General features: G+C 43.3%; 1 protein-coding gene across 1 annotated transcript in view; it reads left to right on the top strand.

The window, feature by feature from the left end:
* LOC145345358 (CUB and sushi domain-containing protein 1-like) overlaps positions 1-27,305 on the top strand; it is a 1,850,124-nt gene that overhangs the window by 1,644,997 nt on the left and 177,822 nt on the right. Inside the window, exons 44-47 of the mRNA XM_080193174.1 lie at positions 2,935-3,015; positions 4,876-4,989; positions 7,484-7,672; positions 10,311-10,457. Coding sequence (XP_080049300.1) covers positions 2,935-3,015; positions 4,876-4,989; positions 7,484-7,672; positions 10,311-10,457 — 531 coding nt within the window. The remainder of the gene's footprint in view (positions 1-2,934; positions 3,016-4,875; positions 4,990-7,483; positions 7,673-10,310; positions 10,458-27,305) is intronic.

The raw sequence follows: 27,305 nt of genomic DNA, 5'->3' as shown, positions 1-27,305 counted from the left end.
AGTTACTTCAGTGTGCAAAGATAAAAAGATTTTCCTCATGTTGGCTTTGGTCCGTTTGTCAATCACCTTAAAGCAGTGTCCTTATTCCTTCCACCAATGTGAACAGTTTCACCATCTATTCTATCCAGACCCCTATGGTTCCACTGACAGTACACTCCGTCGTGGGTTTCCAGCTAACAGCGGTGGATTATTTTGAATAACTCCACATCTGTCTTAAAGTGTTTGGCCCAGAACTGTATATTGTTACAATATAGATAGAGACCCCAGTAAATTTGTTTTTAACTGGAAGAAATACAAAATCCCAGTTACTTAATATACAAGAGTCAACACAAACAAGGGGAGATGTTGGCATGGTGGGATCTTCACTGGACTGGTAATCCAGTAACCTAATTAAACGGGGTTAATGTAGTAGCCCAGGGTAATGTTCTGGGGACCCAGGTTCAAATCCCACCACTCCAGATCATGAATGCAATAAATATCTGGAATTTAAAGTCTAACAATGACCCTGAAACCATTATTGTCGAAACCCATCTGGTTCACCAAAGTCCTTGGGAGAAGAAAATCATGTGGTCGTTACGGTGTCCTTACCTGGTTTGGCCTACATGTGGTTCTGCACCCACAGCGATGTGGTTGACTGTGAACTGCCCCTTGGAAATGACCGAGCAAGCCATTCAGTTCAAGGGGCAATTTGGGATGGGCAGTGATGCCCAATCTCATGAAAGAATTTTTAAAAGTGAAATCTGGACCTCTGGGTTACTCGATTGATAATATTACCATGATGTCACTGTGCCAAAACAATAGGGATTCCATGTCTAAACTAACGTATCAAGTGTGAAGTGTTTTGTGGTACTTTGAGGAAATGGAGAGCGCTATGTAAATACAGGCCCTTTATTTTTCTGAGTCATCACAACATTCATGCCAAAGGATTGGCTCCTCGCTCCTTCCTTCCTGGATAATCATTCGGAGGAGGCCTGGATCATCACTTTTAGGCTGTTCATCCTTGAGCTAAATTTTGAACAGCACAGCTGATCACTTCACACTTTGCATCTGAAAATCTGACTGTGTCTGTATAGTTTGGAGTCTCAGTTTCTCAAATGTTGTTTTTACCACTTTCTTCAGCTGTTCTCTCCCATATACTCTGTGGCATTTATCCTATCTCTCACAAAAGGAGGTACACTGATAATCTTTCATTAAATCCCAGAAGCACTGCTCATTTGGCCCCTGGCACACTGACTTTTAAAATCTAATTTTCATTGACAGCCCTGCATGCTTTACTGTTTGAAATTCTTCAAATACTCTAAGGAACAACGAAACAACAAAAACAGTTTTTAAGATAGAAAATATTTTCATGGCCCTTACAATAAGGGCAATTAAGGATGGACACTGAATAATGGCCTTGCAGGCTATGCCCACATCGTGTAAATGAATCTTAAAAAAGAGAAGTATTTAAAAAGTTTTGCTTGGATAAATGGAAATGTGAGGAAGGATTGAGAGAAATGTGCAGGCTCAGAAAGAGAGAGTTTCATCAAGGAGGGCCGATACCTTTTTCAGTATCCTCCCCAGCTTTCTAAAACCTACCTCCTCCGCCACATCTTCAATCACCGAATTTACTTTATTCTCCTGGTCCCACCAATATCTATGCCATTTTGCGTGGCTTGCCTATCCCATCGTCAGGGAACCCGCCATGGGGGTTCATCCTCAGCGGGACAAGAAGACCACGCCAATGGAAAAAGCTCGAAGATCCCAACCCGCATGTGCACTTGTATTTGTTTATATAAGACAGCTGTAGCCAAACTCAAATTCCAACTAATAAGATAATTCCCTTCTTCTATTTTGGAGCCATGCTGCCTAGAGCTGAAGCTGTCAAATTAATTTGTCTCAGGATTCTTGTGGCAGGGAAAGGAAGAAAATTGTTATTCCAAATATCTGAGTTGAGTTCAAACAGATAGCTAAGGGTGACCCAAAATGTTACCCTGTCCTCAAGTACAACCATGTATTTTGATATTCTATTTATTCTTGATCAGCCATTCTGTTAGTAATAACTATTAACTTGGCTGATTTGAATGTTTGTAAATTATGTATACTTTTCTGAGCTATGTTGACATCATCTATGCGGTGTGCAATTTTATCACTGCTGTTTGTCTTTGTGTTCAAGAAAAATACTTCAATTTCTCATTTCCATTCTTTAACAAGAGATCATGTTTTGTATTCCATTCAATCTCAGCTGTCCTTCATTCAGATAACTGATAAAATCTTCAAGAGTTAACTTAACAAGGGTCAGCCATTGGTAGCATGATTATCTCTGAGTCATGGCATCAAACCCTACGCCAGAAACTAGAGGTTGTTCAAGATCCTTTGACACTTGTTGAGGAAGAAAAGGGAAACTCTTGCAGTGTCCAGCTAACATATATCCCTCAACTGATACCACTAAATATGATTACTTTGTAATTTACTTCATGCTTCTTGTGGAAGCTTGCTCTGTACGAATTAACTGATACGCTTCTCTAAACTCCAAAAATAGGTGCATTCGTCATTTTCACTGAAGGAGCAGACGTAGCTCAAATGGCAGAGTAACCTACACCTGCTCCTACTTGTTAGGTTCTTATTATATCCTTTCTGCAACAATGCAGTGAAATTACTTAATTGACTGTGAAATGTCTTGGGACCTCCAGAGGTTGTGAAAGGTGTTAATATAATGTGAGTTGATTCATTCCTCATTACCTTTTCATAAGAATTGCCAGCAAGCAATGCAAAGTAGGCCCGCGTGAATGAAGTGAGGTAGCTTCAAAATGATCTTGTCAAGCATGTTCCAGCAAAATCAGACACTAAATCCTACATGAACTTAGCCTGTAAATTAATATATTTTGAATGGGATAAAATATCTCGAGTTGACTTAATTGCTAAGTAAGTGATTCAAATCAAATTGTTTTCCAGCCTACTGGCTCAAGAAGTGTCAGCAACCCCCAATCGTTCCTTTGGCTGCAGTACTGACTGAGGATGAAGACCACGAAATAGGTCAGTGCAGGTATCATTGATTCATGTGTTTCACAGGTTTTTATTGTGCCCCGACTCATAGGTGTTTCCTTAAATTATCCTTTTAAATCTGATATTTACTGCTGAATACAACAAGATAGAAAAAGATAAACTTCATATGTGGTTACGTGAAATCAAATCTGTTAGATTTATCATCATTTCTTTTCTCAGTGAATTTGAGAACCAAGGGCTCAAAAGGATTAAATATATTTCCCACCGATCTTTGCACCATTGTAAATTTTAAAAAGACTGTATCACTTGCCTCCTACTTCTTATTGAAACAATTTTTGAGAAAATTTTGGCAACATAAATGAGCATGACTTGTAAATTTGCTCAATTTTTATGATAATGAATTTGTATCTGATGGAATTTGCCCAGACTTTGTTAACCAGAGTGGGGATGGTGGAATAATAGATTGTGGGGGTGCATGTGAGTGGGTTTTACGTGAGACAGAACCTTGACCAAAAATCAGTTCCACAGATCTGCAACATTTAAAATGTTCATAGAGCCACAGAGGTTGACAGCATGGAACAAGGCCCTTTGGCCCAACTTGTCCATGCCACCCTTTTTCACCCACAAAGCTAGACCCAATTGCCCGCATTTGGCCCATATCCCTCTGTACCCATCTTACCCATGCAACTGTCTAAATGCTTTTTAAAAGGCAAAGCTGTACCCGCCTCTACTACTACCCCTAGCAGCTTGTTCCAGACACTTATCACCCTCTGTGTGAAAAAAATTGCCTTTCTGGATGCTTTTGTATCTCTCCCTTTTCACCTTTAGCCTATGCCCTCTACTTTTAGATTCCCCGCTTTTTGGAAAAGTTGTTGACTATCTAGCTGATTTATGGCCCTCATTATTTTATGGACCTCTGTAAGATCACTCCTTGTTCTTCTCTGCTCCAGGGAACAAAGTCCCAGTCCATCCAACCTCTCCTTATAACTCAAACCATCAAGTCCCAGTAGCATCCGAGTAATTCTTTTCTGCGCACTTTCTAGTTTAATAATATCCAATATGCTGATGAAAATTTCCCACCAGAGACGAATATGCAGTTCTTGCATTCCTGCCCCATCCTGCATTGACATCACGAGCAATGGTGGGATAATAAGCTGACGTCAGTAGCCGGTCTCACCAGATCCCATGTCATGGGGATGGTTGGCTGGAGAATCCTAAAAACGAGAGAGCAGACATCCTTTATTGGATTGAGAATGGAGCAAATGAGCTCACAGAACTATTCTCCTGCCACGCATCTGGAGACAGCATGGGGCTTCAGGAATGATGAGACTCATGCTTTGATCATAGAATCCCAACAGTGCAGAAGGAGACCATTCAGCCCATCGAGTATCAAACAAAACAACCCATACAGAGCAATCTCTGTGATCCCACATATTTACCCCTCAAATCTCCTTAACCCACACATCTTTTGAATGTGGGAGAAAACCCATGCATACATGTAGAAAATGCCTAGAATTGGAGAGCATACAAATAAATATGCCATTTGCATGTTGGCGACATGATAGCCAATGCACATCATGTCACTGTATTCCTGTGATGCAAAGAAGTGCCATCACTCCATCAAAGTGTAGGATGGGCCAGGTAAAACAAATGATTAATATTTATCTTTTCTGTCTACTTTTCGGTCATGTTTTCCTGAAATTGGTGCGCCAAGGATTGAAATGACCTGAGCACTTATTTCATGGCTGTTTGTGGGAACATGCTGTGTAGGAATTTACTGTCATGTATTCTATATTACAATAGTGACCACATTTCAGAACTGCTTCATTGGAATTGCGAAGTCCTGAGGTTGCGGAAGGTGTTTATAAAGCTCATTCTTTCTCTTATCAGGTGACATTGTCAAGTACCAGTGCCCCCCTGGATTCACACGTGTTGGCAGCGAACTCATGACATGCAGATTGTCAACAAAACTGAAGTTCGAAGGGAGCCCTCCATCTTGTGAAGGTAAGGAATTATGTACGAAGCTGTGATTTCTTTACCAATCACAATTTGCCCATAAACAGGGAGGGTAAATAAGGCAGGGTGCTGGGGGGAACATCTACAATGTAGCTGGAATCTATGGCCCTCCTCTGTGGTGAGTTGGCAGGGACATTAATCGAGCAGGAGACTAAGGTGTAAGATTCCTGCCCACTTCCTACTTTTACTCTGATTAGGTCCAGGGCCCAGGGAGGGGCGGCACGGTAGCACAGTGGTTAGCACTGTTGCTTCACAGCTCCAGGGACCTGGGTTCGATTCCTGGCTTGGGTCACTGTCTGTGTGGAGTTTGCACATTCTCCTCGTGTCTGCATGGTTTTCCTCCCACTGTCCAAAGATGTGCGGTTTAGGTTGATTGGCCATGCTAAAATTGTCCTTTAGTGTCCTGAGATGCGGACGTTAGCGGGTAAAATATGTAGGGATATAGGGGTAGGGCCTGGCTGCAGACTCAATGGGCTGAATGGCCTCTCTCTGTACCATAGGGTTTCTATGATTTCTATGAGGGTCAGAAGGCCCATTGGTGGCCTTGTCACTCCACTACTAATTTAGCCAGAAGTGGCCAATTAGTACCAACTTATGGGCATTATTCTGCTGCTGCTGGTGTTAACAGGCAGGGAGGGGGGTTTATCATGTGGCGGGCACAACAAACAGACCTGTGTAGGAGTTCCTGGGGGCTCAGAAACAGCTCACCCTGATTGAGAATCTCAGCATTGGGAAGGGGTGGTAGTGGAAACCCACCAGAGCCACTCTCTGCCCTTGATGCTAACCCCCCCCCCCACCTCTAACTGAAACCCACCCTCCCACTTCCACCATCATCCGGAGACCAGGGATCCAGCGGCAATCGTTGGCCTCCGATGGGTGTCGTATCAGCAGCACTTGCAGTTTAACAGAGTTTTGCATACAGGAGCTCTGCCTCTCTGTCTATGATCCCAGGGGGAAGGCCCGCTGCCGTCCAGTTAAGTGCCCGAGTGACATATGATGTGTGTCAGTCCTTTGCTAAAAGAGCTGAGATCCCACTGGTTCTCCAGTGACAGCTTCTCAACCCCTGCCTCTGTATGAATCTGAATGAGAAGTCAGAGGGTGTGAGGAACAGACCAACAAGACATGTAGGCAGAATATGGGATTAATGTTTTAGAACTGACAAGGGAACAGGCTATATTGGAGTTAGCAAAAAAATAATGAAGCAGAATTAGCCAACAATTTAATAGTAAGAACGCACCTTGCAAATAATGACCATGATTTCACATGAGATTTGAGAGGAAGAAGCAAGAAAGCAAAGCTCTAAACAGAAATGAGGCAAATTGTGAATATATTGCTTTTTCCAAAGATGATTGGAATTCAAAAGAAGCGATGTTTCAGTATATAGGGTGGGATTCTCCATGCCACCCGCGGTGTGTCAAGGCAGTGAAGGCAGGCCACCCATTTGGAAGGCAGCAGAATCTTCTGCTCCAGCCACTGTCCAAGGAGTTTCCTGTTTTATGTCCCCCTCCCTCCCCACCCCACCACTGGGTGAGGGTTTGTTATGATGTGGGTGTTGTCAGACTTTTTACTGAGGGTTTGTTGTCAGCGAAACCAGAAGCCAGAAGATTCTGGCTGCAACGTCAGTCAGAACATTCCAGCTGTAGAATACGAGTCACACCTCATCTTGTGCAGGATATTCAGTTTCGGTCACTACAGCCTCAGGAAGGTTATGTGGCCTTAAAGTGGACACCAGAATCACCCTGGAACTTAAGATACCATTGCCTAAAATTCGGTTGCTATTTCAGTCAGGAGGGTTGTTGGATGATCCAGTCAAAGGATTTTAAAATGGCAACAAGATTCAATCAGGTAGATATGGAGAAATGGGGAATTCTAGCGCCTGGCATCATCATTTTAAAATAGGAGCTGGGCGGCACAGTTGTTGGCAATGCTGCCTCACAGTGCCAGGGACCTGGATTCAATTGCAGCATTGGGTGACTGTCTGCGTGGAGTTTGCACGTTCTCCCTGTGTCTGCGTGGCTTTTCTCCAAGTGCTCCGGTTTCCTCCTGCAGTCCAAAAATGTGCAGATTAGGTGGGTTGGCCATGCTAAATTGTCCCTTTGTGTCTCAAGATGTACAGGTTAGATGGATTAGCTATAATAAATGTATAGTGTTACCATGATAAGGTGGATGAGAGGGCCTGGGTAAGAAAGCCAGTGCAAACTCAATGGGCCGAATAGCCTCTTTCTGCACTGTCGGGATTGTACAATTCTGTGTAGGAATGAATTTAGGAAGTCCTTTTATATATATATGCAGAAGAGAACTCTGCCCTTTCTACCATCAATAGCAAGAAAGTGCCAAGTGAAGCTATGGGAATGTGATTCCTGAAACAAACTCAGATACAGTTTCAGGTAAAAATTATGGATGAAGCTCTCTCAATTTTATTTTCTTTGCGCTCCAGCATTCTCTCAATAATCAGACCTCCATCTGTATTTTAAAATTTCAGCACAGTGTCCTGTGAATGAAATTCGCAGAGCCTCATCGGGCGTCATTTTAAGTCCAGGATATCCAGAAAATTATCCCAATTTCCAAACCTGTTCCTGGACCATTCGAGTAGAACCCCGGTACAATATTACTCTTTACGTGGAGATGTTTCAAAGTGAAAAGCAGTTTGATGAGCTGAGCATATTTGACGGTAAGAAAAGCAATTTTTATCAATTGGTAGTTTGATGAAATAATTTTTTGTTAAGCCTGACTAAATTGGGTTGCCAGAAGGAAGTCTACTTGTAGACAAACCAGTGCTGCTTCCAAAAAGGTGTAATGTATTCAGCTGAATGTGGGGCAGCAGTGCTCCTCTCCACACCGCTCCAGCTCTCACACGTGCATATGCATATGTGCCCACACGCATCTGCATACGACCAGACAGCACACACAGCCACACATACCACTCATGCCCTACAAACATAGCACCACCCACCCTCCGCTCCCCCCCACCCCCCCCACACACACACACACACACACACACGACAACCCCAGCCACCTATAATCATATAATAATTCCCTGAGATGTACCTGAGGGCTGCTGGCCAGTGGCCCAGAGTTTCTTTCACTGGTACTCTGCCTGTGGACACCTTGGAGGGGTGGACTCAAGTAAATGTGAACCAAGATCCAATAACACGACTTCAGGAATAAGTTCCTGCTCCCCATTCACAGCCATGATGTGGGTATGCCGGCGTTGGACTGGCGTAAACACAGTAAAAAGTCTGACAACACCAGGTTTTAGTCCAACCGATTTATTTGATAATAGACCCACAAGCTTTCGGGGTTAGTCCCTTCGTCAGGTGAATGGAGAGTTCTGGCCTCAGACAGAGCATATAAAGCACAGACAGTTTAGAGATTACTGATTAGAATGCGAATCCTTACACCTAACCTGCTGTTCAAGACCTGAAGTGGCTGACAATGTGAGTGGAAGGAGCACTGATCACAGGTTACAGAGATGTGTATTGTCTCCAGACAGTACAGTAAGTGAGGTTTTGCAAACCCAGGCAAGTCACGGGGGTTACAGATAGTGCGACATGAACCCAAGATCCCTGTTGAGACCGTCCTCATGTGTGCGGAACTTGGCTATCAGTCTCTGTTCAGCGACTCTGCGCTGTCGTGTGTCGTGAAGGCCGCCTTGGAGAATGCTTACCCGAAGGTCAGAGGCTGAATGCCCGTGACCACTGAAGTGTTCGCCAACAGGAAGGGAACAGTCTTGCCTGGTGACTGTCGAGCGATGTTCATTCATCCGTTGTCGTAGCGTCTGCATGGTCTCCCCAATGTACCATGCTTCGGGACATCCTTTCTTGCAACGTATCAGGTAGACAATGTTGGCCGAGTTGCAAGAGTATTTACCATGTACCTGGTGGATGGTATTCTCACGTGTGATGATGGTATCCATGTCGATGATCCGGCATGTCTTGCAGAGGTTGCTGTGGCAGGGTTGTGTGGTATTGTGGTCACTGTTCTCCTGAAGGCTGGGTAGTTTGCTGCGAACAATGGTCTGTTTGAGGTTGTGTGGTTGTCTGAAGGCAAGAAGTGGGGGTGTGGGGATAGCCCTGGCGAGATGTTCATCTTCATCACCATTCACAGCAGCAGACCAACACAAACCACTGGCTTCCAATAAAAAAAATTTCAGCTTGAGTTCTTATGCTGCTGGTTGAAGAATTCTACTTATCCCTCTGTTAAGGCTAATAGTTAAAGCTTCATTCCATTGAAAGACACTCACTTAGTTAAAGAAAGGGATCGATGGATGATACCCAGCTTGTGGTGGATAAAACGTTAACTGTTCACAGCGTGGGATTGATGAGATTCACAACTGAGATTGGGATTCAGACTGTAGACAAGCCTCAGGCAACTCCAGCAAGAGAAATAAGGAGAAGATATGGAGATTGGAGCCAAGTTGCGAGTGCAACTGCCAAATTTAAAAAAGTGTTTTCTTGTCTTTGATATTACTGAATTTTTCTTCTCACGTGCTTTCATCACTGATAAGCTATATAAAAAATGTAATCGTTTGATTAGGGCAAAAATATGTTTCGGGTCAATGATCTTTCCTCAGAAGACTATCATTTGGAAACATGAACTCTTATTCTCTCTCCACAACCAATCCTGCTACAGTACTTTCAACATATTATCTTTATTTCAGATTTCCAGCAACTTTAGGATTTTATTTTTGTATTCATATTTATCTGAAGGTTTTATACCTACGATTCAATCTTTAACAATCCAGATACCTCAAAGAAACAATTCATTTCCAACTTAGCATGTTCGTTTGCCTAAACTACAAGAAAGCTATAAGTTTCAAATGAACAGATGTTATGTTAATTTGATAGAAAGTTAGTTTTTATTCAATTCATTGGTACTCCTTAAGCAATTTGCCTTAGGTTGACTTAACCATTGTGCAATGCACTTCACATTTGCACCTTGTCTTCCATCTTAATTTTCAGTTCAAGTCCAGTAATGGATGCTATTGCCGGCATCAAGTGCATTAGACACGGTGAGATTTTCTCACTAGATTGGACCACATAACACACTGTTTTCCTGAGGCGCGTGAGAGAAATGGAACACTTTATCATATAGCTCATTCCAAGCTCTCCATGGGAATTAAAATATGCGTTTACAAATTGAATGAATCTGCAGTATAATGGCTAAAAAAAGCAAAGCTTTCATCTGTCAAGATAGTTCCCTTTTAGTAGCTGTAACTTTGGCATGCTGACTTGAATTATTTTCAGAATTTCATCTTGCAAACTCAACATTTCTGAAAAGTTCATTGAGGGTTGTTTCTAATTTAATAGGACCCACAGGTCAAAGTCGACTGTTGGTTGCTCTCAGTGGAAATCACACTGGACAAAGGAATTTTACAAGCACAGGAAGACATCTGTATTTACGTTGGTCAACAGATCATGCAACCAGCAAAAAGGGATTCAAAATCCGGTACACAGGTAGGGAACTGAAATTACACGTCTTGTAACTTGGTTTAGATTTGAAGATCCTCTTCAATGGATGTAAAAACACCTGTTTTGAAATATGTGTGATAAATTTTCGTAAACCCTCTGCTCTCACTAATGTATTTTGAAGATGTTATGCAATTGAGATATCTTTTAGTCAAGTCCAAGTTTTTCCTCTCCTCCTCCTCTCTTGCTGTGTTTCAGTTTCACTGGGTGACATGTTCAACAGCAGGGCATCAAACCCAATGCTATCGTATCTAAATGTGCTCACGCACATCCTATCAGAGTAACATTCTGAAACAGGAATGCTGGCACTTTTCGCTCTTTCCCAAACCTGGGGCACTGAGGATAATTCTTGAAATTAACACAGCCTGGGACTTGGCTGGTCTCCAAGGCTTAATTTCACCTACAATTATATGGTTAACAACCATTTGGGAGATTTTCAGCAGAAATATTTTTCAGCAAGTGACATTCCCACAATCCATGCTGTGGAGTATTCGTGACAGTAAGAAGTCTCACAACACCATGTTATGTTGACATAATGTTGATGTTATGCAAGGGGTTAAGTTGATGTTGTGAGACTCCTTACTGTGTTTAACCCAATCCAACGCCGGCATCTTCACATCGTGAATGTTACTGAACCACAGAGCAGAACTTCCATCTGAAATTATACACCATTCCAAGAGATTACACAGACTCTGTCTTACATTATGGGATAGCAACCTCAAGGTGATCTTTACTCAACATAAGAACATGTACAGCTTTTCCTTGAGGTAAAGGTAAACTTGCCATAATCCCAAATGACCACAGCTTCCTCTCCCTTTTGAGGTGAAGAGCTGGCTGGTGGTGATTTAACCTGAAGGTCATCACACCTAAAGCAAGGGACAAGGTTTGGAAGGGGCCTTCATGAATAACCTCAGCCCATGTGGGAATTGAACCTGTTCTGTTGGCTTCACTCTGCAGCAAAACCAATCATCCAGCCAACTGAGCTAACCAATATCCCCTCTGAAGTAATATAATGGATCAGTGCTCACAACATGAAGTGGCATCTTGTTGTACAAGTCTACTGTTCCCTTGGATGTTAGGCAGTTCTTCTTTTCCATCTTGGTTCTGCCATTACAAAGCCTGAAAATGTGACCCCTGGTCCTTTCTAACCTATTTATTCAAATAATTTCCCCAGGTAAAGATAATACAGTTATTAAATAATGCTTGTCCAAATCATCCATGAATCTTCCTTCTCCAAAGAGTTCTTTCAGGCTATTTAGGTAACTAAGTGTTGTGAATCAGGGATTAATCTCATGGCCCTTTTCTGTACCCTTTAGAATGCCTCAATATTTCCCCTCCAAATAAAAGACAGATCGCCGTGTCAGAGTTTTTAATGTTCATAACTTTTCAGTTGGTTTCCTGAGGTAGGAATCAGACCTGAAGCACGGCCATTTAGACCATGCCCGCCATTAACAAGAATACATGGATTTAAAGAGTCATTTATTTAACGTTCAGTCAGCAGCCACTGCGGGTGTGACCCCCAAATTGAAAAGCCCTGGTCTTCCAGGATACCCACATCAGCTAATCCAGACATTTATCCAAAAAAATGCAGCCTAATTCATAAGACATGGATTTCTTCATGTTATCCCTGATGTCGTTTTCACATTCATCGATGACAACTACTTCAGACATCTTAATCACAAACAACAAGTTACGTTTTAAAAATATACATATCTGAATTTGCAGTTAGGATGAGCAGAATTCCATAACGAGGCCTATCTTGACTGCATCCACCTCCAAACCCTCCCCTTCCAAATTGCCCTCATTGCCTTCTGATTCCTGATTTTCTGACATATTGGTTCCGGTTGTCACCCTTTCTGACCGTTGTTTGTCACTCCTGCCCTGCCAATCCTCCTGATCATTCCACATCTTCATTTACTCAAGTGTGCTGCTTGCATTCCAGTGGCCCAATTTTTAATCCCACTTTTCCTATCACTCTCACTGCTCACTCACTCATTGGGAATTAGGCCTGAGGACCAGTATTGGATGAAACACTATTCAGTGGCCAGGTCTCCAGTTTCTGGTGTCAGAGGCTTTTAGATGGATTCCAGTTTGGTGCGCATAGTTTGCTTTGATGTTGGCAGGCTGTGATCTCACTGTTGTAATTCTTTAGATGCAGCACACTGCTTTTATTTCTTGAATAGGGAACAAGAATTTATCATCATCATGGGGCGACACGGTGGCACAGTGGTAAGCACTGCTGCCGCACGGTACCAGTGACCCAGGTTCAATTGCCAGCTTAAGCCACTGTATGTGTGGAGTTTTGCACATTCTCCCATATCTGCATGAGTTTCCGCTCTGGTTTCCTCCCACAGTCCAAAGATGTGCGGGTTAGATGGATTGGCCATGCTAAATTGCCCCTTTGAATCCAAGGGAGTGGCCAGGGTAAATGCATGGGGTTATGGGGATGGACCCTGGGTGGGATTGTGGTGGGTGCAGACTCGATGGGCTGAATGGCCTCCTTCTGCACTGCAGGACTCTATGATCATTGTGAAGTAGTCTGCGGCTCTTAATCATTCATAGACATTCTCCTTAGCATTGTCTTTAAATATGTTTGGAAGATGTGCATATTTCATCAGCAATGCCTTTCCTTGTGAACTTCAGTAGATTTTTTGGGGTCAGACAGAGAGAGAGAGGACATGTCCCCTTTCTTCCTGCTCTGCCAAACTTCATTAGATTTAGGGTTAGGCTTATTCAGTAAGTGGATATCTCATGGAATGGTTTCTTGTGGAAGTGGAAAAGATCTTGATTGCCAGTTGGCAAGACCCTCTTTTCAAGTAGTTCCACCAAGCCTTGTGTCACTCAGACACTAACAGGTCAGCGACAGGCCTTCCCTGGGAACAAGGACTCCACAGATGGAAGTCTCACCCACCAAAAGCAACTGGCCAGCCCCTTTAGCAGCTGCTGCAGGGAGGAGGTGGCTGCTACTGGTACAAGGCCCAACGATGTCCCGGATTGTCAGGAGAATCAGGCAAGGGTGAATGATGTCATGCGAGCAGTTAAGCAGGGGTGGGGGCTTATGGGGTTTGGAAGCCAGGGCTGAGAGTCCCTCCAGATGCCAAGTTCCTTGAGTAAGGGACTGACTGTCTTCGAACAAGTAAACTTCCCTGGGATCCCGCAAGCATTCCGGCAGTGGTTTATTTGTTGCGCTCCCTGCATGGTTAATCTCCCACCCATTGTTGGGTTCATACCAGTGGCAGCATGATGAGGCCCTTAAATATGCAAATTCCTATTTTAAGGGCCTCAGTTGGTCACAGGGCAACAAAGTGTCAAAGAGCCTTCGTGCTCAAATGGCCCCCGCTACAAAACCCACCATGGGAGAAGGACACAGAATTTCACCATGTTATGGTGTGTGTAGACTTAGAAGAGAAACAGCTGTGCTCTTCAATATATGCATTTTGTTAGGTGTATCATCCATTTTTACTGGTTCCATAAAGGTATTGAGTACAGAGAGAAATTTATCAGAAGCATAATAAGCTTTTCCCATTTTCAACTCTGAACATTCTGCTTTGTAATTTGTTTCTCAGGCAACCAGAATTGTTCACTACTTTATTGGCACATTTTCAATCTCCAATGCAGTTGTTATATCCCTTCTTGACACGAAAGTTCAACATATTCTCCAGCGTTCTCTTCCATGAAACATATTTCCATTGTGATTCTCAACTACTATCAGTTATATCCTATGATAGATCCATATTTGATTTCTTTTTCAGTTTTGTTCATGTTGAGAAACCAAAAACTAAAATAACTAAATTTACCCAAGATTTACCACCAAGATTTCTCTTCATGTAACATCTACATATGAACAAGTATACAAGGACCAGGGTTAGGCCATTCAGCCCCTCAAGCCTGGTCCTCCAATCTAAGCTAATCTGATTGTAACCTGAAATCTGCACTCTGCCTATTCCTGATAACTTATCACCCCTCGCTTACCAAGATTCTATACACTTCTGCCTTAAAAATATTCAAAGACTTTCCACAACCTTTTCAGGAAGAGTTCCAAAGACTCTTGGCCTTCTGAGTGAAAGAATTTTGCTTGTCTCCATTCTAAATGAGTGACCCTTTTTTTGATAGTGACCCCTCGTTCTAGACTGCCCCACAAGAGGAAACATCATCTGCACACCCACCCTGTCAAGTCCCTGAAGGATCTTATATGTTACCACTCGTTGCCTCTTACTCTTCCAAACTCCAGTGGATACAAGCATAGCCTATCCAACCTTTCCTCATAAGACACCCAATCCATTCCAGGAATGAATGCAATGCAGATTGAAAATGTACCAATAAAGTAGTGCCTGAGAAACTTAATTATGAAGCAGAATGTTCATTTAGAGTTAAAACTGGGAAAAAACTTATTATGCTTCTGAATTCTCTGAACTGCTTCCAATTCTCCTATTGTACTACAGGGCCAAAATTCATCTTAGTTCATAAAAATGACTTTAACTTTTCTAGATACATCCCCATTTAGATTTTGCCACAACAGTACCACCAACTTCTTGCTTCTAGCTTTTATAACTTTCCATTGATTAATACCTAACTTTTTGAAAGTGATTTTTGACTTGGCTTCCACTCTGCTTGCTCATATAATGGACCATGCTTCCTTCAGAGCATATTCTGCCTCTAAAGCATTTCAGTGCACTTTCTTTGAAGTATAACCTTCAATAATTTACATTTGCTGCTCTCCAGCTATATCCTGGAATTTGCTCACAATTCACTTCGAACTCTATAGAATTCTACAGTGCTGATCCAATATTCACCATAACTTTTGCTGAGCCTAATGAAATAGGACGTTCCATGCAGAAGGTATGGAATTGGCCTGTGCCATTTACAGAACTCGATTCATTTTTTTTCCACCATTCCTGATCGACTGTCCACTCAAGTTCACAGAACGAGAGTGTAAGCTCTATTTGGACATGTGGTTGCTCATCTCATTGTTACCTTTACTTAGTTGAAATTAAAATCTCTGCAATGTTTTCCCAGTCAAAGAAAAATAAAAACTGGTGCAGTGTGTATGACAGGCTGTGAGTTCTCTCCAAGCCTGTTTTGCTCTGCTGGTGTAAATTAATTGCACCCCATACAATGTTTCATTTGTGCATAACAATGCGCTTCTCACTGTCACAATTATCTCTAGTACTGGCAGCAAATATTTCTTTTAATTCCTTCCGATTGTAATACAAGAGCCATTTTCTCTCCTGTTTTACAATTCAACATGTATGCTGTGCTTCAGGCTGGTCTTTGGCTCATTGTCTTCTGATTCTTCAATCCGAGCTGTTTTCTTGGCAGTTCTAGTCTGTGATGATTTGCCATTGCCTTCCACTCTCTGAGACAGGATAAGGACAGTAAAAAATCTCACAATACCAGGTTAAAGTCCAACAGGTTTATTTGGTAGCACAGGCTTTTGGAGTGTCACTTCTTCAGGTGAGTAAACAGTTCTGTTCACAAACAGGACATACATAGACACAGACTCAATTTACAAAATAATGGTTGGAATGCGAGCCTTTCCAGGTTCTCAAGCCTTCACAAATACAGACAATATGACTGGAGAGAGGGTTAAGCACAGGTTAAAGAACTGTGAATTGTCTTCAGCCAGGACAGTTCAGTCTAGGAGTGGAACTTGTTCATTTCATCACATAGTTGTTTCAGTGATGGTTCGCCTTGAGTCCAAAGAAAGAAAATGTCATCGATGTATCTAGTGTACAGCATCGGTTGAAGATCCTGTGCGGTGAAGAGGTCTTTTTCAAATCCATGCGTGAAGATGTTGGCATATTGAAGTGCAAATTTGGTCCCCATGGCTGTTCTGTGTGTCTGGATGAAGAACCGGTTGTTGAAGGTGAAGACATTGTGGTTCATGATGAAGCAGTTGAGTTGTAGAATTGCATTTGGAGATTGGCAGTTGTCAGCGTTGAGTACTGAGGCAGTCGCAGCAATGCTATCGTCATGAGGGATGCTGGTGTGATCAGGACTGCTCCTGGTGCGTGTGTGCGGAATTTCTGTAGGAAGTTCATCATGTCGCGACAGAAGCTGCGGGTTCTTTGTACAATGGTTCCAGGATGCCCTCGACGTAGCCAGAGAGGGTCTCTCACAGGGTCCCATTCCTTGATACAGTGGAACGGCCGGGTGTGTTTAGCCTTGTGTATCTTTGGGAGGCAGTAGAGATCTCTAATGCGGGAAATACATGGAATGAGAGCATGGAGGATGCTCTGAAGCTCCAGATCAAAGACCTTGATCAGTCTGAGTTGATATGATGCAGGAAAAGATGTCCCAAGACATGGTATAGTGGCGAGACCATGCAGACGCTAGGATAATAGACAAATGAATACCACTTAACAATCACCAGGCAGGAGTGTTCTCTTTCTGTTGGGGAACGCTTCACCAGTCCTGGGCATTCAGCATCTGATCTCTGGATAAGCGTTCTCCAAGGCAGCCTTCACGACACACGACAACACAGAATCGCCGAGTAAAAAACGATAGCCAAGTTCTGCACGCTTGAGGACCTTGGGTTCATGTCACACTATCTGTAACCCCCATGACTTGCCTGGGCTTGCAACTCACACCTCTTTAACCTGTGCTTAACCCTCTCTCCATTCACATTGTCTGCACCTATAAAGACTTGAGTACTTGTAAAGACCTGCATTCCGACATTATCTTGTAATTGAGTCTGGTTCGATGTATGCCTTGTTAGCGAACACAACTCTTCACTCACCTCAAGAAGGAGCTTATGCAACAAATAGACCTGTTGGACTTTAACCTGGTGTTATGAGACTTTTTCCTGCGCTTATCTCAGTCCAACGCTGGCATCTCCCCAAGAGGTTGATGAACCAGGTCCCAAGTACACCTCAGCCAGAATGGGTATCAAACCTGTGCTTTGTCATTGTTATTCTGAACCATGTGCTAGCCATCTCACCGACACAGTTAATTTGGATTGCTTAACCACTGGCAATCAGAGGATTGAAATTTGACTTTGATGGAAATGCAATCCAGACATCCCCGCAGGTAGACTAGCTCTCTGTTAAACACCCTCTCTGATTTTGCTTTCCAGTATTTTTGACCATTAAAACTTTTCTGTATACTTTTCCCACCACTAGCAATCCGCCTATTGCTTTTGCCTTTGCCACACACTTTCTGATTAATCCCAGGATGGTGTTATAGCATGGGTTTTGTATACATACAACAATATGTTGGTTTGTTTTGTAAGCAAAATGCGCAATTAGGAGGCTGCATTGGTCCTGGATGTGAGATAAATATCTGACCAAAACATTGAAAACATGAATAAGGTTGCTGAACTATTCTTTTCAAAAGATTGCTCTTCTTATCTTCCTTCCTTCAGAGATGTATGTCCTTCTTAATCTTCTGCACCCCAGGAAAGTGCAAGTTTGAGAACAGTATGGGGCAATGGGTTTTGAGTTTCAGGCGTGGAAGGAGAACATGAGAACTAGGAGCAGACGGAGGCCATCTGGCCTCTCAAGCTGCTCCACCATTCAATAAGATCATGGCTGATCTTTTCTGGACTCAGCTCAATTATCCACCCGCTCACCATAACCCTTAATTCTTTTACTGTTCAAAACTTGCTTTAAAAACGGTCAACGAGGTAACCTCAACTGCTTCACTGGGCAGGGAATTCCACAGATTCACAACCCTTTGTATGAAGAAGTTCCTCCTCAACTCTGTCCTAAATCTGCTCCCCCTTATTTTGAGGCCTTGCCCCCACTTCTAGTTTCACCTGCCATGGAAACAACTTCCCTGCTTCTATCTTATCTATTTCCTCCATCATCTGTTATGTTTGTATAAGATCTCCCCTCTTTCGTCTGAATTCCAATGTGTACATGCAATCTCTCCTCATCAGTCATCCCTCTCAAATCCAGAATCAACATAGTGAATCTCCTCTGCACCCCCTCCAGTGCCAGTATATCCTTTCTCAAGTAATAAAGGATATACTGGCACTGGAGGGGCATGGAATACTTTGTAGCTGTTATATGTAGTGATCTGCGGTCGGGACATTTGAATATTGAGGAACTTGTGGCTGATGCTGCAGGTTGGTGGGGTATGAGGGGTGGCACAATGGTTAGCACTGCAGCCTCACAGCACCAGGGACCCAGCTCAGGTCACTTGTCTGTGCGGAGTCTATATGTTCTCCCTATGTCTGCATGGGTTTCCTCCGGGTGTTTTGGCTTCTTCCCATAGCCCAATGGTTAGGTGCATTGTTCATGCTAAATTCTACCTCGGTGTACCTGAACAGGTGTCAGAGTGTGGCGACTGGGGGATTTTCACAGCAACTTAATTTTTGCGGCCCACCTGCGACATTAGAATCATAGAACCCTACAGTGCAGAAAGAGGCCCTTCAGCCCATCGAGTTTGCACTGAACACAATCCCACCCAGGCCCTACCCCCATATCCCTACATATTACACCCACTAATCCCTCTAACCTACGCATCCCTAGACGCTAAGGGGCAATTTCTTAGCATGACAAATCAAAGTAACTCGCGCATCTTTAGACTGTAGGAGGAAACCAGAGTACCCGGAGGAAACCCACGCAGACACGAGAAGAATGTGCAAACTCCACTCAGACAGTGACCCGAGCCAGGAATTGAACCCAGGACTCTGGAGCTGTGAAGCAGCAGTGCTAACCACTGTGCTACCGTGCCACCCTAAAGTCAGATGTGACTTTTCAAACACAGTACTTGCCAAGGAATCAGTCTGAAGTTTTAATAAATAAACTTTAAACTTTAAGGGGTACATGAGGGATTGGGTAGCAAGGGAGGAATGTGAGGGGGGCACGAGATTTTGGATGGCGGGAGGAATGTGGAGGGCGCGCAAGAGGTGTTGGGTAGCAGGGGGAGGAATGGGAGAGCAGGGACAGGTTAAAGTCAGCAGAAATCTGATCACTTTGGAAATTGACTCCCAAGTTTTGACTTCTTTGTTCTCCAGAGTGCATACAACGCCTTCCAGGGAGGTGAATTATTTATTTGAATATTTACATACTGACCCTTTGCAACATCATCCAAGATGACATCCAGCTCTCTCAACTCCTCCATTGTTGCTCAACTTTCTGACTGCTTTATCTGGTATCCAGTACAAGATAAGCCGAAATTTCTCCAATTAATTATTGGGAAAACATTTTTGCCCCCGGCTCCACATTTCATGATCTAGCTACCAACTCCATCCTTTTCCTTGGCAACCAGCTGAAATTAAGCCTGTCTATTTGTAATCCCAGTCTCACATTTGATCAAAAGATAGCTTCCAACCTTATATTGCTACCATCTCTGAGACCACATATTCTCAGCTCCATAACAATGCCCAATTTCGTTCCTGTCATGGATCATCGGACACTGCAACCCTTATCCATATCCTTGCTACCTAGACACAATCATTCCAGTGCACTTTTGGTTGCTCTTTTCCACTGTTCCCTCATTTAACTTAAGGTCATCCAAAACTCTGCTGCCCAAACTCTCAACTTACAGCAAGCCCTGTTTCCCTATCATCCTTACATCTGCTAACCTTTGTTGGCTCACAGCCAAGCAATGTTTTGATTTTAAAATTCTCATTCCTGTTTTCAAATCACTCCAGGAACTTGCCTGTCCCTATCTCTAATCTCCTCCAAATCCACAGCTTTCTGAGATATCTATGCTCTTCTAATTCTGGCCTTTTGACACGTCCAGCAATTATATTAATTTTGCTGCCAGGGATAGTCGGGTTTTTGACTCTAGCTGGCGTTTGAGAGCTACAGGGCACACGTATGAGAGAATGTGCACCCCCAGATCAACCAGAATGTATGCAGGGTGTGAGGGATTTCATTTTGCCTGTACACGGGTGGTATGCAACTACAAGGAAAGGTTTATGCAACTGGGTGACAGATTCCCGTGGAGCCGACATATTGAGTCTCCTGTTGCAATCCGAGCTTCCCAATTTCTCTAGACCCCCAATAAGGTTTAAGGGATAAAAGCAAATTATTGCAATGCCGGAATCTGAAACAAAAACAAAACATGCTGGAAAATTTCCAGCAGGTCTGACAGCACCTGTGGAGGCAGAATAGAGCTCACATTTCGAGTCTGGATGGCCTGGGCTCTGATGAAGGGTCTCCCAGACTCAAAACGTTAACTCAGGCTGAATGGAGGTCAGTCACCAGCGGAGTGCCTCAAGGATCTGTTCTGGGACCCTTGTTGTTTGTCATTTTCATAAATGACCTGGATGAGGAAGTGGAGGGATGGGTAAGTAAGTTCGCTGATGACACGAAGGTCGGTGGTGTTGTGGATGATCTGGAAGGATGGCAAAAGTTGCAGCAGGACATAGATAGGATGCAGGACTGGGCGGAGAAGTGGCAGATGGACTTCAACGCGGATAAATGTGTTGTCGTCCATTTTGGCAGAACCAACGGGATGAACGAGTACACTATTAAGGGCAGAAGTCTGAGTAGTGTTGAGGAGCAGAAGGATCTTGGGGTCCGGGTCCACAGGACTCTTAAATCGGCCTCGCAGGTGGAGGAGGTGGTCAAGAAGGCGTATGGTGTACTGGCCTTCATTAATCGAGGGATTGAGTTTAGGAGTCGGCCTCATTTGGAGTATTGTGCGCAGTTCTGGTCGCCTCACTATAGGAAAGATGTAGAAGCTATTGAAAGGGTGCAGAGGAGATTTACAAGGATGTTGCCTGGACTGGGAGGCATGCCTTATGAAGTTAGGTTGAGGGAGCTGGGACTCTTTTCCCTGGAGAGACGAAGGTTGAGAGGCGACCTGATAGAAGTTTACAAAATGTTGAGAGGAATAGATAGGGTGGACTCTCAGAGGCTATTTCCCCGGTTTGAAATGGTCGCTACGAGAGGACACAGATTTAAGGTGCGGGGAGGGAGGTTCAGAAGTGATGTTAGGGGTAAGTTTTTCACTCAGAGGGTGGTGAGTGAATGGAATCGGCTGCCGTCAGTGGTGGTGGAGGCGAACTCGCTGGGGTCTTTTAAAAGACTTCTGGATGAGTATATGGGGTTTAATGAGATTGAGGGTTATAGATAGGTCTGTAGGTTGGTAGGTGATGTGGTCGGCGCAACTTGTGGGCCGAAGGGCCTGTTTGTGCTGTAGTGTTCTATGTTCTATGTTCTTCAAACTTGGCTGATGATACCTGTGAGGAATCCAGCAGTGAAGCCCAAGAGCAATTCAGTGACAGCAGTATGTCCACTAGCATGGTATTGAGCAAGTGTTTGGCCTGTGCATAATGCACTTCAGGTTTGAACTGGACTCCCCTATTCTCTCTGTAACTGTGGATTGTGTGCATGGAAGGACTGCCAATGCCTCAGATTTGTTGTGGAGTTTGCACTTTCTCCCCATGTCTGCGTGGGTTTCCCTGGGTACTCCAGTTTCCTCCCACAGTCCAAAGATGTGCAGGTTAGGTGCATTGGCCATGCTAAATTCTCCCTCAGCGTACCTGAAGAAGCGACGAGGGAATTTTCACAGGAACTTCATTGCAGTGTTAATGTAAGCCTACCGGTGACTAATAAATAAACTCTCAATGATTACCTTTTCCGTTGATGGTCCTTTGGATCCAACATTAATTTCCGGCTCTATCGAGCATGGACAGCCCTCCACCCTCTGATGTGGGGACTCTCCACTGGTGTCAGTGCTGCCACCATCTTCTCTCAGTCACATGCGACATATGAGGTGGTACCGACAAGAATCAAATCTTGCCACCTCTGATGATCAGATACACTGGATTGCCACTAATCTTCAGCTCTTCCACCTCTACAGATGTAAACTGGAAAGTTTGTGGAGAATCTTTGACTGTTCTTGCTTTTTTCCATTTCTCGCTCCCTATTTTCTCCACTCATTTTTGCAAGGAGAGAAAGGAACATACGAGTGACATAATGGCATGTGTTCACCTAATGAGCACAATGATTTTGGTGAAGGTGACTATTAAGGCGAGGCATCGAATGCTTTAGGATGCGGGAGTGGTAATGCCTGCAATCACACATGTAATACCAACCCCAGATGCTCTGTAGTAATTAAGATACCACAGACTGCTAATGCTGGAACTTCCTCTGGGTTTCCCAATTGATATCATACTCATTCCCCAGCCCCCAGACGCACCACCTTTAGTTCTTAACAAGGTCAGGAACTCTTAGTACAGCTGTTGTGCTTTGAACCATTTACTGAAATAAGCTGTGCAAGTCTTTTCTCTGTCTGATTTGTTTTCTACAATCTGCCGATCTGTCCTTCTTATTGTGTTCTTCAGTGACCTAGTGCTACCTTTGGCTATAATGATGATTTTCCTTAACCTATTGATGTTGAGTTAACATAAGAACGCAGGACGCATTTTGTGCTGAACAAGTGAGAACAGACTGTTATTGATCACTTGCCACACAGACTGCTGACAGTGCTGCCAGCTAACTAGTTTAATAAAGAGACGGATGCAAAGCTTATTGCCTTGTTGCAATTTTGGGTGTTTTCCCCTCTGGGATTAAAACAGAAAATGTTGGAAATACTCAGCAGGTCTGTGGACAGAGTTAATACTTTCAGGTCAATGGCATTTCATCAGAACCATCAGAGATAGCTTGAGGTTTTTTTAATTTAATGGGCTTTCATTCTCTGAGAAGGCCGGACCCCTTAGTTTAATCACCAGCACCCCCCAACCCATAAAGAGCAGCCTGCCAGCATGGGTAGGGGAATCTCATAAAAGCGCTCCATACAAAAAAGAATGACCTGTGTGCAGAAGCACTTTGTCACTCGAAATATATTCATGGAAACTGCTTACAAATCCCAACAAAGTTGGAGGACTGATCTTCCGATTGAATGGGAACAAACAGCAGAGCGACATTTGCTGGGACATGGGCACAATGTACTTCACCAGAAAATCTTATGAAAGGTTGCACTGAATTAAAATGAGTGATACGGATATCGTGTGATTTGTGATTGATTTGGTCACTGTTCATTTCAAATATTTATCAACTTCTTCAATTGGACATTTTAAAGTGTAAATTTAAAACTGCCTGATTTACTTTTGTGATTTGATTTATTATCGTTGCATGTATTGGGATACAGTGAAAAGTATTGTTTCTTGTGCGCTGTACAGACAAAGCATACCATTCATAAAGTACTTAGGGGAGAAAGAAAGGAGAGGGTTCAGAATGTAGTGTTACAGTCATTGCTCGAGTGTAGAGAAAGGTCAATTTAAGATAAGGTGTAAGGACTTAGTATGTATCATGCAAAATTTAGGGCAGAATTTTACCGGAACGTCCACACAAGGTTCGTATGATCCCGCCTGAGTATGCAGTTTTCCGAGCCTCATCTGCCCCCGGAATTGGAGCGGGCATGCCGGTAAAATTCCAGCCTTAGTCTCTGAAATCTATATGAATCTAGTACTTTTCCTATTGTTGAGCCTTACGTCAGTGGTAGGGAAATTATTAGAGAGGATTCTTCGAGACAGGTTTTACTCCCACTTGGAAATAAGTGGACGTATTAGCAAGAGGCAACATGGTTTTGTGAAGGGGAGGCCATGTTTCACAAACTTGATTGATTTTTTTTCAAGGAAGTGACAAAGATGATTGATGAGGGTAGGGCAGTGGATGTTGTATACATGGTCTTCAGTAAGGCCTTTGACAGGGTCCCTCATGACAGACTGGTGCAGGAGGTGAAGTCACATGGGATCAGAGGTGAACTGACTCGGTCATAGAAGACAGAGGTTAACCATGGAAGGGTGCGTTTCTGAATGGAGGACTGTGACAAGTGGCATTCCTCAGAGATCAGTGCTGGGAGCTTTGCTGTTTGTAATATATATAAATGATTTGGAGGAAAATGATTAGTACGTTTGCAGATAGCGATTTGTGGATAGTGATGAGGACCACCAGAGGATACAGCAGGATATAGATCAGTTGGAGACTGGGGCGGAGAGATGGCAGATGGAGTTTAATCTGGACAAATGAGAGGTAATGCATTTTGGAACGTCTAAAACATAGGAAATCTACAGTAAACGGCAGAACCCTTAGGAGTATTGATAGGCAGAGGGATCTGGGTGTACAGTACACAGATTACTGTAAGTGGCAATGCAGGTGGAGAAGGTAGTCATGAAGGCATACGGCATGCTTGCCTTCATTGGTCAGGGCATAGAGTTTGCATGTTGCAGCTTTATAGAACTTAAATGAGGCCGCACTTGGAATATAGTGTTCAATTCTGGTTGTCACACTATTAGAAGGATGTGGGGGCTTTGGGGAGGGTACAGGAAAGATTTACCAAGATGTTGCCCGGTATAAAGGGCACTAACTATGAGGAGAAGTTGAAGAAACTTAATTTGTTCTCACTGGAACAGTGGAAGTTAAGGAGCAATCTGATAGTCTTCTACTAGGTTATGAGGGGCAGGGACAGAGTGGATAGTCAGAAGCTTTTTCTCAGGGCAGAAGAGACAATTACTAGGGGGCATAGGTTTAAGGTGCGAGGTACAAGGTTTAAAGAAGATGTACGAGGCAGAGCGGGTGGGTGCCTGGAATTTGCTGTCAAAGGAGGTAGTGGAAGTAGATACGATGGTGACTTTTAAGAGGCATCCTGACAAATACATGGATAGGATGGAAGTAGAGGGATATGGTCCTCGGAAGAGTAGGGGGTTTTAGTTCATCCGGGTAGCATGGTCGGTGCAGGCTTGGAGGGCCGAAGGGCCTGTTCCTATGCTGTAATTTTCTTTGTTGTTTGATGATTGATTTCCTGGAGGGTGTTTGCAGTGGGCTTGCCTGATGGACGGCTTACCGTTTCTTCACAACAGCTACAGTACTCATCAGTTTAGCTCCTCAAATTGTTATTTGATTTTTAAAAAATCTTAATCAGTATGGGGATTGGTAAGGGAGACTTCAAATTTGGGGAAAATTGTCATGGACATTGGACAAAGACTGGATTAGTATTATTGCTATGCCAACAACAACAGCTTATACTTATATCATGTCTTTAATGTAATAAAAACTCTCAAATGCTTCACAGGGACATTATAAAACAAAATATGACACCGAGTCCACATGCAGTGATATTCGGTCAGATATACAAAATCTTGTTCAAAGGGGTGGTTTATAAATGAGCAAAATGTGGTAAAGAGGCAGATGGTTATTGGAAGGGAATTCCAGAGCTTGGGCCTATAAACAACTAAAAGTGCAGCCACCAATTGAATGATTAAAATCAGGAATGGTCCAGAGGCCAGAAGACAATGAATGCAGATAACAGAGATAGGGAGGCACCCGGCCATGGAGCAATCTGAAAACAAGAAGAATGTTAACATCAAGATCTTGTAGACTGAAGGGGATCCAATGTAAGTCAGCAAAAACAGGAGTGAAGAGGAATGGGATTTGCTGCAAATTAAGATAGAATGTTGGATGATTTGCAATTTTAAAGAATGTGGGAGACAAGCCAGAAGTGTATTAGTCAAATGTAGAGGTAACAAAGCCATGAATGAGGGTTTCGTCAGCCAATGAACTAAGACTAGACAAAGTCAGGCAATGTTACAGAAGTGGAAATCGGCAGTCTGAGAGATGAGGCGAATATTGGGGGAGGCAATGGTTGAATGCTAATGTCACTGCATTAAATATTCAGAGAGCCAGCCTCATGCTCTGGCGACTGGCTTCAAATTCTGCCATGACAGCTGGTGTAATTTGAGTTTGATGAATTGATAATTCTGGAATTGTAAACTAGCCTCATGATGACCATGAGACTATCATTGATTGATTTAAAGACCATCTGGTTCATGAATGTCCTTTAAGGAAGGTAATCAGCCATCCCTACCCGATCTAGACCCAAAGCAATGAAATTACCTGGCAAGTTGCTGAGTTCAAGGATAATTAGGGATGGGCAATAAATATTTGTCTTACCAGCGACATACTTTCAAGGAAAGAATTTGTTTTCAAATATGGTCAGTAGGTCACCCCAGAGTCTAATATGACACAAAAGTTGGTTTGGACTCGGACTGTTGCCGGGGAGAAGGATGGAGTCATCCTATGCCGCACAGTCCCCCAGTTTTCACCTCATCTCTCAGACTGCCTTGCAGATGGCCCATGTTGACGATTGTTATCTTACTTATGTATAACAATAAATCGACCAATACTGTACCCAAAGGGAATGAGAACCAGAGAATCAACACTACTGCGTTGTCGTCCTTTGTGCCATTCATGCTGCCTCATTTCTTGGTTCCTTCTGGGACAACAAGATCAGTCAAATTACCCTGCATGTAGAACCACAGATTCTTACAGCGCAGGAAGCCATTTGACCCATTAAGCCCACTCTGTTTTCTGAAAGAGTTATCAAATTTACCATTCACCTGCTCATTCCAAATAGCCCTGCAGTTTTCTCCTTTTCAGGTACGTGCATACATATGTACATATGAATTAGGAACAAGAGTAGGCCATTCCCCCTTGAGCCTGTGTTGCCATTTAATAAGATTGTGGCCTCAACACCACTTTTCTGGTTGCCCCGATACCTTAGATCCTTGACCAACAAGGGAGTCAATCTACCTCAGCCTTGAAAATATTCAATGGCCCTGCCTTGAACGCACCCTGGGGAAGAGAGTTCAACAGACCTGTAACCCTCTGAAGGAAAGCATTTCTCCTCATCTCCATCTGAAATGGGAGATCCCTTATTTTTAAACTGTGTCCCCTGATTCTAATCTCTCCCATAAGGGGGAATGCCCTCTCAGCCTGAGAAGCAAAATTTAATATATTTCATTAAGATCACCTCTCATTCTTCTAAACTCCAATAGGTAAAGGCACAACCTGTTTAACCCTTCTCAGTATGATTAGCCCTTCACCCCAGGAATGAGTCGAGTGAACCTCCTATGAACTGTTTCTAACACAATTC

Source organism: Carcharhinus amblyrhynchos, chromosome 7 (assembly GCF_965287045.1).
Source record: "Carcharhinus amblyrhynchos chromosome 7, sCarAmb.v2.hapA, whole genome shotgun sequence".
Lineage (NCBI taxonomy): Eukaryota > Metazoa > Chordata > Chondrichthyes > Carcharhiniformes > Carcharhinidae > Carcharhinus > Carcharhinus amblyrhynchos.
This window is presented reverse-complemented; position numbering and strand designations above follow the sequence as displayed.